Genomic DNA, 16,315 nt, shown 5'->3' with positions numbered 1-16,315 from the left:
GAAGCCAGTATAGTGTGAAGCTTTCCCACAGAATGTGGATAATCCTAGGGTGGTAACCCAAAGATCACTGACATCTTTCCCCCTCAGCTGGCCCTTGTAAGTTAGGACTCTTATCTCTTTAGACACCTAAGTGATGTGCCTTCGATTTTTTTTTTTTTAGGAAGACGTGATTTTCAAAGCTAATTATGAAAACATTTGTCATTGGAATCGGTGGGTGAGTAATTTTGCTACAAACAGCTGATCGAGATACTCAGGATGTCCAAAGGGTGTTTCCATGTGGATGTGGTGGGGGAAGGAGAAGCAGTGAGAAGGATTCCTGAGTCCCAGAAAAGAGAAAAGTACATTTGAATTTAAAACAGTGGAGCATTGGCTATATAAATGCCAACAGGAGATGGGCGAGTTTCCTATAAACAGAAACAGGGGAGTCAGTACACAAAGTTTACCTGCTTTTACTGTTTGTTTTCTAAAGCTGACACCAGAGGCAAGTCCTGATCAGATGCTACGTTGGTTTAGGGTGATTTATCGTTCTCCATATGGCTGCTCCTCCAGTGTGACATAGGAGAAAATCTATCATTTCTTCCCCATTATGCCCAGCTTTGGACATGTGGAATAAGGAATCACCTCACCTCTACCCCTTTTCCCCATACTTTTCATCTTGAGGTAGTCCTTATTTCCCTGGCATGATTATTAATCATTCACCCCTCTCCCTCTCAGAAGTGTCCTAAATTTTATGGTCACCCTACCCATGGTACCAAGAAGTGGGCATTCAAATAAGACAACAGCAACTTAAAAGGACATTATTTGTTTTGCTAGTGTATTATGTTCGTCTTTCTTCTGAGTCCTTTCACATTATGTGTAGTATAGTTAATGAAATATTTAAGACTATTGAAATTGAAAGTTTATAATTTGGGGGAGATCATCATATTATTGCATTACATAGCTACAGTAAGTAATCAATTAGAAGTAACACTGAATGAATTAAATGCCAGAACTCTGCCTTGACTTGCTCCCATCTAATCAGAACCAAGTTCAGTTTTTCTCTGCGTTGCTTCTCATCCATCCTTTCCTTTCCACACTCACTGCCACCATCCTAGTTCAAGCCCTCATTCCCTAATTCCAATCTCCTCCTCAAGCTTCCCTGCATACCTCTACCAGTTTAATCTTCATACAGAATTTTTAAATTTTCTCTCACCTGATGAACAATATTCAGTGGTTCCCAGTTATTTAAAATGCAGTCTAAATTTCCTGATATATGAGGACCATCCAAAAATAATAAAATGTATTAGCTTCAGGGGTGGGCAGATAGGCAGGGTACAGGAAGGATTTGATACAGGAGCTTAGTGGTGTCACCAAAGACTCCATTTCTCTCTGCCTCTTCTCTGTGTCTTCCTCCTTTTGGCTCCATTTTTTGGTCGCAAGGGACTACTAGCAGCTCCTGGGACCTCATGCTTCTTCTTAGCCTGTCACTAGGGGGAAAAAAGTGCTTTGCTTCCCCTAGGTCGAGGGTCTTTGACAGGACCACCTGGGTCACATAGCCACAGTTACTGTGGTAAAAGTGAGGGGATTGCCTTGATTGGTTTAGGCCATTGGGGCCCTGCTCTGGAGTTGAAAGCAGGGTCAATCCCAACCAGACCTTGAAAACAGGGGTGGAACCTGGGGAGGCCACTACCAGGTCCACTACAGAATCCAATCCGACTTCTATTCTGCACGTGTGTGAATAAATTCCCCTCATCTCAATATTCCAGTATGATGCCCTCTGTCTAGAAACCTGTGTCATGCTTTCGTGCCACGTGCATTTGGTTCCATAACTTCCTCAGAAAGCCTCTCTTCACTGTCTCTTCCTCAGCAAGTGCCAGGATTTCATTTTAGTGCTGCTGCTTCTGCAAAGCCCCTGCCAGACTCAGCTGCAGTTCCTGCCTTCCTTCCTCCAAACTCACTGTGCCGTATCTCTCTCATGTACTTACCACTTGCTGCCCTATGAACTAAATATTCAGTTGAGACTGCAAGGAATAGTAAAGGTTCTGGAGGATTCAAGTGGCATCCATGAACCTCCTGAAAACTTAATGCACGCGTGAAGATGTTCATTTTTCTGGGGAAAGATTTTATAACTTTCATCAGATTCTCGCAAAGTTCCTTAATGTTAAAAAATGTAAACTCCATGGGTGTTAGAGTTGGACTTTGTATCTCATCTCCATTACTTGCTAGTTGTTACCTTGAGCAAGTTTTATGAGAATACAGCTTTTCAATCCTTAGTTTCCTCAACTGGACATTGGGAAAATTATTATCTACCTTGGGCGAATGGATTGCAGAATGGATTCTCCACTTGTTGGAGTAATTACAGACAGCCTTTTTAACTTCTCCCTTCCCAAATGCCATGTTCCAAATACAGTGACCTCTCTTTTCACCTGTCACATAAAAAACAAATGGACTAGAAGTTGTGCATTTATTTGGGTGTTATGAACAAAGGAGCAAGTGGGCCCAAGGAGTCCCCCATTTCCTTCCCTAGACCCCAGGATGGAACATGCTCCTGTCTGGACACTCTGGCCCCAGGGTTGGAGAGCACATGCATGAAGCTGTGAGCCTGCTGGTGCATGGTGGGTATGAGCATGCTGAAGGAGAAGGGTTGAGTCTTAAGGTGTCACCTGACCTGGATGGTGACAGTCTAGTTACAGGTCCTAGTCTCAGACTTGTTACATACTTTTACCCCTCCCTCATCTTTCTGACCTGGACTGCCTTCTAGCTGGTCCATCTCTACCAAGTCTACAAAAATGGGGTGCTTATTTCTCATTGGCTCTAGCTAAGTCAGTGAGAAGGGATCTAATTACTGTTGGTTCAATTGCATGATCTTAACTAAAGAGGTAGGTCTAGAAAATGATACATTTTCTAGCCAGGTTGCTCATACTGTAATAAAGTTATCCCTGTTTACTATGTATTTTAAACCAAAATTCAATAATCGAACTATGGGCATTCAACATGGATTACAGACATTTTCGGTAAAGGGGGAAAAAAATTCTCATAACAGTATTTTCTCAATGCATAGGGTAATACCCACCCACTTTTCCATTTTTAAGGAGATTGCCCATATCCTACCCAATTGTATGATCTAAGGTTAAACAGAAAAAAAAAACCATAAAAAAGTGTGAATCAAGTTTCTTCTATTAATACTTTTGTAGGTGTAAGATATTTAGCTAATAATTGAATTATATCCAATAAACAATTTTGATGAATAAGTATTAGTTCCTTTCCCCTTTCTAGATTATAAACATACTGCAATTCATCTTACCTCGGAATAAGCACAATTCATGTGCAGTCAGAAGTTTTTTGTGCTGTAGACATTTGGTGGTATGATGAAGTCTTGCTTTTTCTGAGTAGTGGTTTTAAATGCACAAAATAAAATATAGAAATACAAAGGAAACCAGTTATGATAATAATATAGTTATAAAAAATATTTTTAAAAGCAAATTTGTAGCATTATGATACACATGCTTCTTTGTTAACTCACTAAATAATGGTGTCCTTTGGTGAGTCTAAAAGCTGCTGTAAATTTCAAGTAATAGAGTGTCAATGGTACTTCAAGATGTCTGCCCCAAGTGCAACATGATATGAAAATACCTGTCTGTGATTTCTGTTGGTGAAAAAGCCACAGGTACTATTAATAATACTGTTGCTTGTGACTTATATTTTAATTAAAGGGAATACCAAAATTCTGTTAGAATTTATTGAAAATAAAGATATAATATCTTTCAAGTTCACAAAGACCCAGAATCTGTCCATAGACTCTTTGGAAGTATATAAGCCCCAGGTTTTAAAAACTCTTTGGGTGACTGACTGGAGGAGTGCTTCCCCCCCAACTATGCGTGGTTCTGGGTACTGGAAAACTAGATACATACACAGAGGAGTTTGTGAGGGTCGCCATTCTCCTTGATGTCACAGTCCAGCCAGAGGGGACAAGTAACTGACAGGATGTGATAAGCTACAATGGACCTCCCAACCAGCGCCAAAGTGGAGAGAGATTGGGGAAAAGGAGGCATTCCAAAAGAGATTAAAAGTCATGATAGGTGGGCTTGTAATAAGCCACTCCTCCATTTTTCTTCACTGTGCATTGAAACAAAATCACAGTGATCACGTGCAGTTTTATATACTTGCACTAAAGTGTGCTACTCATATTCTCTGTGTGGCATGTGAACCTTGTGAATGTTTCAGCATAGACAAAAAATTCTTTTGCTTCCAATGCAATAGCTGTAATTTAAGTCTTAGTATTACGCAGTTCACTTGCCCAATATTAGTTACCTTTCTGCTCCATCCTTTCCAGCTTATTTCTTATCATTTGTTGCATCAGACCTGCTTGAGCCTATGATTTTTGCCAACAAAGTCCTATCTATGAAAGAAATAATTTTTTCTTAGGTATTACATATTGTTTTAAATATCCATTTTCTAAGATCAATTTTAAATGTTTTGTGTTCTTTTAATGCATCTTCCTTCTTGGTATTTTCTTTCTTTGTTTTCTTTTTTTGTTGCTGTTCAGTGTGACAAATGGTGGGAAGACAACACTGGCTAAGAATTTGCAGAAACGCCTTCCAAACTGCAGTATCATATCTCAGGATAATTTCTTCAAGGTATCTATAAAACTTCTCAGATAACTTATTTAACCAAAAGAAGTCATAGTAGCAAAGTTAATTGAATTACATCCAAAAGCGTTTGCTGAGTGATTGTGCTTTTGTAGTGAAGGGAGGCTCAATGCAGTAGTGTTAGTTCTCCACTAGATGGCACACTTATGGGAGCTAATCTTTTATTTTATTTATCCTCACCATCCAAAGCATTTGTTAAAATAAAGGTTTATCAACTCTTCATTCTATGATTGTATTATTTCTGCACTGCACAGTTTTTATGGGTACTTTATTATTTTTCCAGCCAAAGTCTGAGATAGAGACAGATGAAAATGGATTTCTTCAGTATGATGGTAAGTAGATGAGCTTACAAAACATTATGCAATAATGTTTGTTTCCTTTTTCAAACCCAAATAACTTTGCTATCTCTGAAGAGAGTCTCAAAATAAGTTTAAATTATGTTGCTGTACTTTAGCATGCTTTTGTAAGGGTTTCTGATTTATGTTCAGCTATTTAAATAAATGAAACCTTTTCCCTACTTTTACAGTTAAAACTGAAAACATTGGAAAATAAATTTTTCTTTTGAAGGTGGGGTAAGGTGGGTCTCTGTTAGTCTACTCCTCTTGCTTGTAGTGAACTTTAGGGCTATCTATCTTCTGAGCTTACTCTCTCAGTGACCAAGGTACTGAGTCTTTTCACTGCTCAAAAGAATAGTGAATATTTTTTAGATGGATTCACTTTACCCTCTTGCCCAGTCTAACACTGCTTTGAAGCCAGCGGAGTAAAGTCCATCAGAAAAACATCTATATAGGCCTGTAAAGGAATGTCATACTAGTAAACTATATTTAATGGTCTTATCAACATTTATAATTAACAAGATGATCATTGAGTGCTTACGCAAACTAGCAATAGAGAGAGATCTCTTAAAGAGCCATAAAATTTGTTCTTTATTTTTAACTTTGATAACCTTGGAGGAAGAATGTTGTGTAATCAGTTTTTACAGAAACATGATAGTTTTAAGGGAGGCAAAATCCTTGACTGGCTATCTATTCTTGTGTCTTGAGCTGCAGCCAAGATATTTTTTTCTTCTCTCCCCCTGTTCTAAAGATTATTAAGGAAGATTATTACAAAGTAAGAACAAGGAAAACAAGGAAAAACTGTTTTCAACAATTGACGAAGAATTGTTCCTAATCTAAATAAGTTCTTACAAACTGATAAGAAAAACACTAATATCCCAATTGAAAAATGTCCAATGATGTGAATAATTATTCACAGAAGCAAAAGGTTATATGATTAATAAATGTACAATAAAAAGTCAACCTCAGGCTTCCCTGGTGGTGCAGTGGTTGCGAGTCCGCCTGCCAATGCGGGGGACACGGGTTCGTGCCCCAGTCCGGGAGGATCCCACATGCTGCGGAGCGGCTGGGCCCGTGAGCCATGGCCACTGGGCCTGCGCGTCCGGAGCCTGTGCTCCGCAATGGGAGAGGCCACAACAGTAAGACGCCCGCATACCACCAAAAAAAAAAAAAAGTCAACCTCAAAAGTAGTCAAGGAAATTCTCTGGCGGTCCAGCGATTAGGACTTGGCGCTTTCACTGCAAGGGCCCAGGTTTGATCCCTGGTTGGGGAACTAAGATCCCACATACTGCACAGTGTGGCCAATTTTTTTTTTTTAATTTAAAAAAGAAAAGTAGTCAAAGAATTATAACTTATTTTTTCCTCACTTACCTAATAAACAGATTTTTTTGGTTTTTGCGGTACGCGGGCCGCTCACTGCTGTGGCCTCTCCCGTTGTGGAGCACAGGCTCCGGACGCGCAGGCTCAGTGGCCACGGCTCATGGGCCCAGCTGCTCTGCAGCATGTGGGATCCTCCTGGACTGGGGCACAAACCCGTGTGCCCTGCATTGGCAGGCGGGCTCTCAACCACTGCGCCACCAGGGAAGCCCAACAGATTTTTAAAAGATTAATAATTAGTAATGGCATAGGCCCAATAAAACAAAAACTTATAGATGGGAATATAAACTGGTACAACCTTTTCTGGAAAGGAGGTTGAGCACATGTCCCAAAGATGGTAAAATATTCATGCCATGTGTTCAGGTGTCCCACTTCCAGGAATCTATCTTAAGGAGAAATCTGCACTTTTAGGTAAATGTACAAATTTAAGGTAAGTCAAGGTAATGTTGAAATCTTTGTGGTAACTACCAAAACAATAGTTTTAAAGTATATAGCTATCAGTACTTCCCTGGTGGCACAATGGTTAAGACCCCGCACTCCCAGCGCAGGGGGCCCAGGTTCGTTCCCTGCTCAGGGAAATAGATCCCACATGCATGCCTCAACTAAGAGTTTGCACGCCACAACTAAGGAGCTCACCTGCCACAACTAAGGAGCACGCCTGCCGCAAATAAATAAATATTTTTTAAAACAATAACAATAGTAATAAAGTATATAGCTATCACATTTCTAAGTAGGTAGAATCATTAAAATATAGCTGATAGGGGTTTCCCTGGTGGCGCAGTGGTTGAGAGTCCGCCTGCCGATGCAGGGAACACGGGTTCATGCCCCGGTCCGGGAAGATCCCACATGCCGTGGAGTGGCTGGGCCTGTGAGCCATGGCCGCTGAGCCTGTGCGTCCGGAGCCTGTGCTCCACAATGGGAGAGGCCACAACAGTGAGAGGCCCATGTACCGCAAAAAAAAAAAAAAATATATATATATATATATATATATATATATATATATATATATATATAGCTGATAAATGCAAAAGAAGTAAAAATCAGAACTAAAATATCAAAGGATGGTGGAAAAATAGAAGATGATAGTAAAATGATAGCTTAAATCAAACATCAGTAGCTATATAAAGTTAAATTAACTAAAATAAAATACTCAAAAGTTGTCAGACTGGATTTTTTTAAAAAGCCAACTATAAGCTCCTTAGATATATTTAAGCATTAGGATATAGAAAAGTAAATATTAAAAGGCTAGAACAAGATATACCATGCAAATATCTACTGAAAGAAAATTAGTATAACTGTACTAATATCAGACAAAGTAAAATTTAAAGCAAAGAGTATTACTAGAGATAAAGAGAGCTCAGTGAATCAATTCAACTGGAATATAAAACAGTCTAAAATTTGTATGCACTTAATAATAATGACCTCAAAATACATTAAGCAAAAACTGACAAAACTAAGTGGACAAATAGACAAATCTATAAGTATTGTGGGAGACCTTAATACAATTTTCTCAGTAACTTATGGAACAAGCTGACAAAAATTGTGAGTCTAACAGATTTGAACAACACAACAAACTTGACCAAACTAACATATATAGAACATGTACCCAACAACAGCAGAATACACATTTTTTTCCTCAAGAACGCATGGAACGTTAACCAAAATGGAAGGCATACACAAGGACATGGAACAAGTCCTAATACATTTCAAGGTATTGAAGTAATATAGAGATATCTTCTAATCACAGAGAACTGAATTAGAAATCAATAGCAAAAGAGTAAATAGTAAATTCCCAAGTGTTTGAAAATTAATCAGTACCTTTTGTCTGATTCTTAAAAACTTTTTCTTATGCAAAAATTTAAATATATACAAAGAAAGACAGAAAAGTATAATGAACTCTCATGAATTCACCATCCTGATTTTAAAATGATGAACTCTTGGCCAATTATATTTCATCTATACCCTCACCCACCTGCTCCTTCTATATTATTTTGAAGCAAATTCCAGACATTATCACATTTTATCTGAAGCAAAACACTTCTGTATATCCCATGGGTCACAGAATAAATCACAATGAAAATTAGAAAATATTTTTAACTGAATGATAGTGGAAATACATTAAAACTGATGGTACTTCTGGTTCCAGCCAAGATGGCTTGGCCCCATTCCTTGCTATTCCTCCCTCTTATAACTAAAAACCACGGATGGAATACAACAAAAAGGAAAGACTCTGAAAGATGAAGAGAGAAGACTGACTGGGGACTTTGGATCTTGAGGAATGACATAGCTGTGAGTTTCCTGTTTGTTTTTTGTTTTTTATCTGTCTCATATATCTGGAAGGGGGTGACTGGTGATGGAGAAGTGTACAACATGGAACCATCAATAGGTACAACCCAAAATTCCCAAGAAACCTGTTCCCTATAGTCAAAGGACTAGAAAAAGGGTGGCCTAACAGAATAGAAAATTATTTTGATAATATCCACCTTACTGTAGGCAAACAAAAGGAAAAAACCAACTTCCCATCATGGTGTTAGCAGGGCCCAGTGGAGGGCTAGACTTTTGGACCCATCAGCACCAGCAAGGTATGGTGAGTTGGCTTTCCACATCGTCATAGGGATCATATCAGTGGCGCCGAACGGAGCTGAACTTCCACACCTACCTGGCAGTAAAGAGACCGAATAAGGCAGTGTGAGGTGGTGCTAGTTGGCACTCCACTTTCCTTAACCAGGCAGTGTCAACTACTCTCAGCAGGACCCACTTGAGAGCTGAACTTCTATCCTCACTGAGCTGTAATGAAGCCACACCCGCATGCTTTCCTCTTTTCCCCCCACAGTCACCCCCCACCTCAGTATTGGTGAGGCCCAGCAGGCAGCTGAACATCCACCCCACCTGGACCTGCACACTACACCTAAACAGGAACACTGCCTGCAAAAAAAAAGATTAAATAGGATCCAGAGCCTCATAGCATGATACCCAAAATTTCCAGGATGAGACTAAAAATCATTTGTCATATTAAGAACCAGGCAACTTTCAACTTGAATGAGAAAAGACAATTAGACACTAATACTGTGATGACACAGATGCTGGAATTCTGACAAGGATTTTAAAGCAGTATTCATAAAAAGGCTTCAGTGAGCATTTGTGACCATTCTTGAATCAAGTAAAAAATTAGAAAGCCTCAACAAAGAAAGAGAAGATGTGAAAGAGAACCAAACAGAAATTTTAGAACTGAAAACTGATACAATAATTGAAATTTTAAAACTCACTGGATGGGTGTAACAGCAGTATAAATATGACAGAGGAAAGAATCAGTGAACTTCAAGACAGAACAATAGAAATTATTCAATCTGAACAAGCAAGAGAAAGTAGACTGAAATGAAATGAACAGAGGGACTTCCCTGGTGGTGCAGTGGTTAAGAATCCACCTGCCAGTGCAGGTTACAAGGGTTCAATCCCTGGTCTGGGAAGGTCCCACATGCCACAGAGCAGCTAAGTCCGTGCACCACAACTACTGAGCCTGCTCTCTAGAGCCTGTGAACCACAACTATTGAGCCCACACGTCACAACTACTGAAGCCCACATGCCCTTGAACCCTCACACTGCAACTACTGAGCCCATGTACCACAACTACTGAAGCCCACGTTCTCTAGGGCCTGCATGCCGCAACTACTGAGCCTGCGTGCTGCAACTACTGAAGCCCATGTGCCTAGAGCCTGTGCTCTGCAACAAGAGAAGCTACCACAATAAGAATCCTGTGTACCACAACAAATAGTAGCCCCCACTCGCCGCAACCAGAGAAAGCCCTCGTGCAGCAATGAAGGCACAAAGCAGCCAAAAAAAATAAAAGAACAGAAATGTGGGACAATAATGAAAGATCTAACATTTATATCATTGGAAGCTCAGAAGGAGAGGAGGAGTGTGGTGCTGAAAAAGTATTCAAATAAGTAATGATGTAAAACATCTCAAATTTGGCATAAGACATAAACCTACAGATTGAAGAATCTGAGTGATCCTCAAAAAAATTAAACAAGACTGATCAATTAAAAAAATAGAGAAGGCACAAATTACATATATCAAAACCAAAAAGGTTAATATCACTACAAATCCTACAAACATTAAAAAGATGAGGATAGGGCTTCCCTGGTGGCGCAGTGGTTGAGAGTCCGCCTGCCGATGCAGGGGACACGGGTTCGTGCCCAGGTCCGGGAAGATCCCACATGCCACGGAGCAGCTGGGCCCGTGAGCCATGGCTGCTGAGCCTGCGCGTCCGGAGCCTGTGCTCCGCAACGGGAGAGGCCACAACAGTGAGAAGCCTGCGTACCGCAAAAAAAAAAAAAAAGATGATATTATGAAGAATTTTATGCAAATAAATTTGAAAACTTAAATGAAATTGACAGTCTTACCAAATGCAAATTAACCAAAACAAACACCAGAAAAAAAGAGAAAATCTTAATAGCTCTATATCTTTTAAATGAATTAATTCATAATTTAAAAACCTTTCACTAAAAAACCTTTAAGACCAGATGGCTCAGTTTAGTCATTCTGGAGTGGGGCTGAGAATTTGCATTTCTTTTTTTTTTTTTTTTTTTGCGGTATGCGGGCCTCTCACTGTTGTGGCCTCCCCCGTTGCGGAGCACAGGCTCCGGACGCGCAGGCTCCGGACGCGCAGGCCCAGCGGCCATGGCTCACGGGCCCAGCCGCTCCGCGGCATATGGGATCCTCCCAGACCGGGGCACGAACCCGTATCCCCTGCATCGGCAGGCGGACTCTCAACCACTTGCGCCACCAGGGAGGCCCTGCATTTCTAATAAGTTCTCAGATGCTGCTGATGCTGCTAGTGTAGATAGCATGCTTTGAGAATCACTGTTATAGGGTACTTTTCTAGCATTAACAACTGTAAACTCTAAAAGTATGCACATTTTAGAATTTGAATGTGACATACTTGTATCCTTTGTAAATTATTTTAATGATTTTCCTCCTCTTATCTATCTGTAAGAGCTCTTTATATATTAAAGATATCCATTCTTTGCCAAATACATTGCAGGTATTTTCACCAGTGTGTCATATCTTTCAAACTAATTCATAAATATTTTGTCATCCAAAAATGTTAAACTTTTATATAGTCAAAGGGGAATAGAAGTTATAAATAAAGCAATGAGTTTATAATTGTCAAAGCTGGTAATGGGGACATGGGAGTTCATTGTACTCTATGCTCTACTTTTGTATATGTTTAAAATTTTCCAGGAGTTTCCTGGTGGCACAGTGGTTAGGAATCCGCCTGCCAATGCAGGGGACACAGGTTTGAGCCCTGGTCCGGGAAGATCCCACATGCTGCAGAGCAACTAAGCCTGTGTGCCACAACTACTGAGCCTGCGCTCTAGAGCCCAAGAGCCACAACTACTGAAGCCCGCACGCCTAGAGCCCGTGCTCCGCAACAACAGAAGCCACTGCGATGAGATGCCCACGCACTGCAACAGAGTAGTCCCGCTTGCAGCAACTAGAGAATGCCCACGTGCAGCAACAAAGACCCAATGCAGCCAAAAATAAATAAATAGATAAATAAAATTTTCCAGAATGAAAATATATCAAGCATACCACTTTATCAATATTAGAGTTTATATTTTTTGTCTAAAATATTTGTTAATTAGGTGTTTTTTTAGTCTTAGCTGCGGCACACAGGCTTTTAGTTGTGGTGCACAGGCTCTGCATTGTGGTGTGTGGGCTTCTCTCTAGTTGTGGCATGCGGGCTCCTCTCTAGTTAGAGCATGTGGACTCAGTAGTTGTGGCCCGTGAGCTCTCTGGTTGTGGTGCGCAGGCTCTAGAGTGCTCAGACTCAGTTGCCCCACAGCATGTGGGATCTTAGTTCCCAGACCAGGGATCGAACCCGTGTCCCCTGCATTGGAAGGCAGAGTCTTAACCACTGGACCACCAGGAAAGTCCCTAATTAGGTGTTTTGAAGGGTAAATAAAATAGTGTTATTTTATATATTTATAGACCACTGGCTATACTCATCATAAAAAGCCACAGCGTAAAACTTTTGTTGTATTGATTTCATATTTTTGTGTGTTTGTTTGAAGTGCTTGAAGCACTTAACATGGAGGAAATGATGTCCGCCATTTCCTGCTGGATGGAAAGCGCAGCACACCCTCTGGCATCAAGAGACAAGGGAAACACTGAGGAAATTCCCATCTTAATTATCGAAGGTTTCCTTCTCTATAATTATAAGTAAGCATTCCCCACTCTAATATTGACTCTGAATGAATGGGGAAAAAATTTTGTGCACTAAATATGCTGTTAATTTAGGCCCCTTGACACTATGTGGAATAGAAGCTATTTTCTGACCATTCCTTATGAAGAATGTAAGAAGAGGAGGAGGTAAGTTTTGAAATTACCTTTGTGGATTGTAATTCAAAAGACAAACTTTAGGAAAAACAAGGAAACAGCATTATTGAGCAATGTGTATATGTCATTTTTCAAGCAAGAGTAGCCTCAATTCTTCATACAAAGAGCAAGACCTTTTTCCATAAATGGTCACCCACATGGAGTAATGCAAATTACTTTTCTAAGAAAAGGCTCTTGTACAACAAGCTCTTTGGCTCATCTTTCCTAAATCTTCATATGAAGCAATCCCATGTTGATTTTGGTTTTAAATTAGGGGGCCTGTATTCTGCTACAGCCACAGAGAACACCGATTAGTTTAAAGCTTACTACAACATATCAGTATCTCTTTCATTATTTACATTAATATTTGTCTCTCATTTCTTTTTTAAATCACTAGAGGGGGGAAAATAATATGAATGGTAGTGAGTGAATTACAGAGTTCATTTTTTAGATCAGGGGACTAAATCCATTGGGTGTTGTCTTTGTAACTGGCATTGAGTCTAAAAAGTGTAGTCTTAATCCTGTTTAGACTCAGTCTCTGAGTGATTTCCCCGTTGTCCTGACCATTATTTTACTTTATCAATTGTGTTTATGTCAACGTAAAGTTTCCTACATATTTTGATAGTACAAGGATCTACGAGCCTCCAGACACCCCAGGGTACTTTGAGGGCCACGTGTGGCCCATGTATCTAAAGCACAGAAAAGAAATGGAGAACATCTCATGGGAAATCGGTAAGTGCCTTTTTTTCCCTCCACGGAAGTCTTTTTACTTGTCATTGCCTCAAAGTACACAAAAGAAAGGACTTTAGAAGGCATTTTTCTCATGTATTAGATTATAAAAGGACACTTTAAGCTAGAACACTCTGGGCTCCCCCTTTTCCATACTGGCTCTCCTGCCTTCTGTTTCTCTCTCTATGGCTCTTGTGAAAGTTTGTCAACTTCTAGATGGTCATTCATTCAGCAAATATTGATTGAATGCCTTCCATGTACAAGGCACTGCCCTGGTGATATCAAGGGAAATAAGTCAGACTCAGTTTCTACTCTTATGAACCAGCATTCTATCAGGAAAATGGATGTTAAATGGATGATGCACAAGATTATCCTTTTTAGCTGTGCTGAGTACTGTGACACTGAGCTTCAGGGGGACCGCCCAAGTCTCAGCAATCCGGGGAGGCTTCCTTGAGGAAGCCATATTTAAACCAGATGATAGATTTAACTAGACAAAGGGAGGTAACTTGGGGAGATAGAAGGTCACCCCAGATGGTGGGTATGGTGCATGAAGAGACCAGGGGGCACCAGAAAGAAGGTTGTGGTAGAGAAAGCCAAGGCAAGAGGTGATGTTGCTGATACAGGAAGGGTCCAAACCCTGCAAGGCCATAGACCAGTTAAGGACTTAGGTCATTATCCTAAGGAAAGTGGGACGCCCTCTACAGAGAGGATTTATACAAGGATATGGTAGATATAAAATTTTTGTTTTAGTAAGATCCCTCTGGCTATGTGAAGGGTAGATGTAGAGGGTGCAATATTGGACATATGTACTCAGAAGAACTGCATGATAGGATAGACATGGAGGGTGCAGGCAATTGAGGTGGCAAGGACAACAGCTCAGGAATTGGCAGGCGTTATTTCAGAAAACAGGAAAAAGTGAAGGAGTCTCAGATTTGCAAGGAGGAATGCGAGTCTGTTTTGCACGTAATGAAGCTGAGATGCCTGAGGGACTTAAAGCAGTGATTTAGAAATAAATAGCTGGATCTATGGGCCTGGGCCAAGAACGGATCCTTGGAATATAGAGTACCGCATGGAGAAGATGCAGGAGGCTGGAGAGAGAAGGGTTTTGGATGGGGTAGAGCAATCAAAACTGATGTATCTTTTCAGAATAAAAGGCGTTGCGCATATTGTGAGAAGCCTTGTGGCCTCTTTGGTAGCTACAGAAAGCACACAGGGCCTTCCCATGATCTGGCGGCTATTATGGTCCCTTCTTCAGTCCAGTTCAACCCCTCTTCCCCATCCACAGAGCCTCTCGTGACATTCTGGCCACACCACTTCCAACATGGACCATTGGTTGCAGGGATGTCTTCTTACTACCCCTCTCTCTCTCCATCTAAAATGCAAATCCAACCATGCTCCTACCTTGCTTAAATACGTTCAAAGATTCTCCAGCCCTTCAGTATAAAATCCAAACAGCCAGACCTCAAGGCCACTAAAGACTAAGGCACAGCTCTAAAATCTCATCTCTATACTGTTCCTGCCTCCCCACATTCTAGCCTTTCCAAACTGAGCATCTTTTCCTTAACAGACGAAGTTCCTCCTACCTCCCTACCTCTGCAGTTTTCTGACTAGAAGACCCTTTCTTTCCTTTAACCTACATAACTTCTACTTTTTATCCCAAACTGACTATGCCAGTTTTGTTAAAAATATATATCTCATGGGCCTGGAGAATTCAGATTCAGTACACATGTGAACTCAGACCCCTCCATGGTTTAAGAAGCTTCACAGGTGATCCTGATGTATAAGTAAGTTCAAGAACTACTCCCTTAAGTGATTTCTTTTTCTTTCTTTCTTTCTTTCCCTTTTTTTTTTTTTTTTTTTTGCCATGCTGTGCAGCTTGTGGGAGCTTAGTTCCCAGACCAGGATTGAACCTGGAGTCCTAACCAGTGGACTGCCAGGGAATTCCATAAATGATTGTTTTGAGAAGGGACCTCTTCAGTGCTCCTAAAGTGCCATATGCACAGTGCCACTTAACTCTGTTTCTTTCTTTTTTAATTTTCACATCAGCTAGTTTGAATTTTCTCTGCAATAAGTCACAATTTCTTACCCATTGTACCTGGCTGTGATATATTTCTCTCTTTAATGGCTATTAATTTATTTTTAAGTTATGTTCCTGGGTTCTTTGGTTAAACCTATTGGTGTTCTCAAGAGATGCCAAGTGCCAGAGTAAGCATCCTGTATTAATAAGCCTGTTAGCATTTAAACTGCTCTCTTTTCCCCTTCTCAGTTTACCTAGATGGAACAAAATCTGAAGAGGACCTCTTTTCACAAGTGTATGAAGACCTAATACAAGAACTAGCAAAGCAAAAGTGTAAGTATTGTCCAATCAAAGTGGATTGTGAAGGAGCAGCCAGGAAATAGTTCATTACATACCCAAGAATGGTATACCGGACAGCTAATGTAGGAGTGATTGTATCTATTCATGCATTGCTTTGAAGATAGTACAGAATCAGACACTCTGAATGGGTTTAGGGACTTGATTACTTTGTGAGTTTTTTTTTAAGGGTGAAAATATTCACCCTTTGTTATATCTCTTAATGATATTTATGTTATTTAGTTTAAAATTTTTAGTAGATGGCTGTTATTTCAATAGGACTGAAATTATCCTTTGAGCCTAGTGAAGTTAAGATGCTGGTGATCTTCTTTTAATATGTATAAAGTTCCCTTTCTCATTTATTCCTCCTAAAGATTTTTCATAAATTCTATTTCCCAAAATAAACAAAAAATTTTAAAAATTACTTACTGAGTGTTTCTTCAAGGTTTTCATATCAGACGATACATTTTGCAAGTGACAGAAATCCTAAATCTGGCTTAAGCAGAAAGAAA

At 40.1% G+C, this 16,315-nt stretch overlaps 1 protein-coding gene across 1 annotated transcript in view; it reads left to right on the top strand.

Annotated features, from left to right (window-relative positions):
- The window catches only part of NMRK1 (nicotinamide riboside kinase 1), a 34,522-nt gene that overhangs the window by 13,660 nt on the left and 4,547 nt on the right, over positions 1-16,315 (top strand). Inside the window, exons 2-8 of the mRNA XM_060101111.1 lie at positions 161-214; positions 4,526-4,616; positions 4,912-4,960; positions 12,418-12,565; positions 12,644-12,715; positions 13,347-13,453; positions 15,717-15,800. Of these exons, the coding sequence (XP_059957094.1) occupies positions 186-214; positions 4,526-4,616; positions 4,912-4,960; positions 12,418-12,565; positions 12,644-12,715; positions 13,347-13,453; positions 15,717-15,800 (580 nt within the window). The 5' untranslated portion in view covers positions 161-185. The remainder of the gene's footprint in view (positions 1-160; positions 215-4,525; positions 4,617-4,911; positions 4,961-12,417; positions 12,566-12,643; positions 12,716-13,346; positions 13,454-15,716; positions 15,801-16,315) is intronic.

This window comes from Mesoplodon densirostris, chromosome 6 (genome assembly GCF_025265405.1).
Source record: "Mesoplodon densirostris isolate mMesDen1 chromosome 6, mMesDen1 primary haplotype, whole genome shotgun sequence".
NCBI classification, from domain to species: Eukaryota; Metazoa; Chordata; class Mammalia; order Artiodactyla; family Ziphiidae; genus Mesoplodon; species Mesoplodon densirostris.
This window is presented reverse-complemented; position numbering and strand designations above follow the sequence as displayed.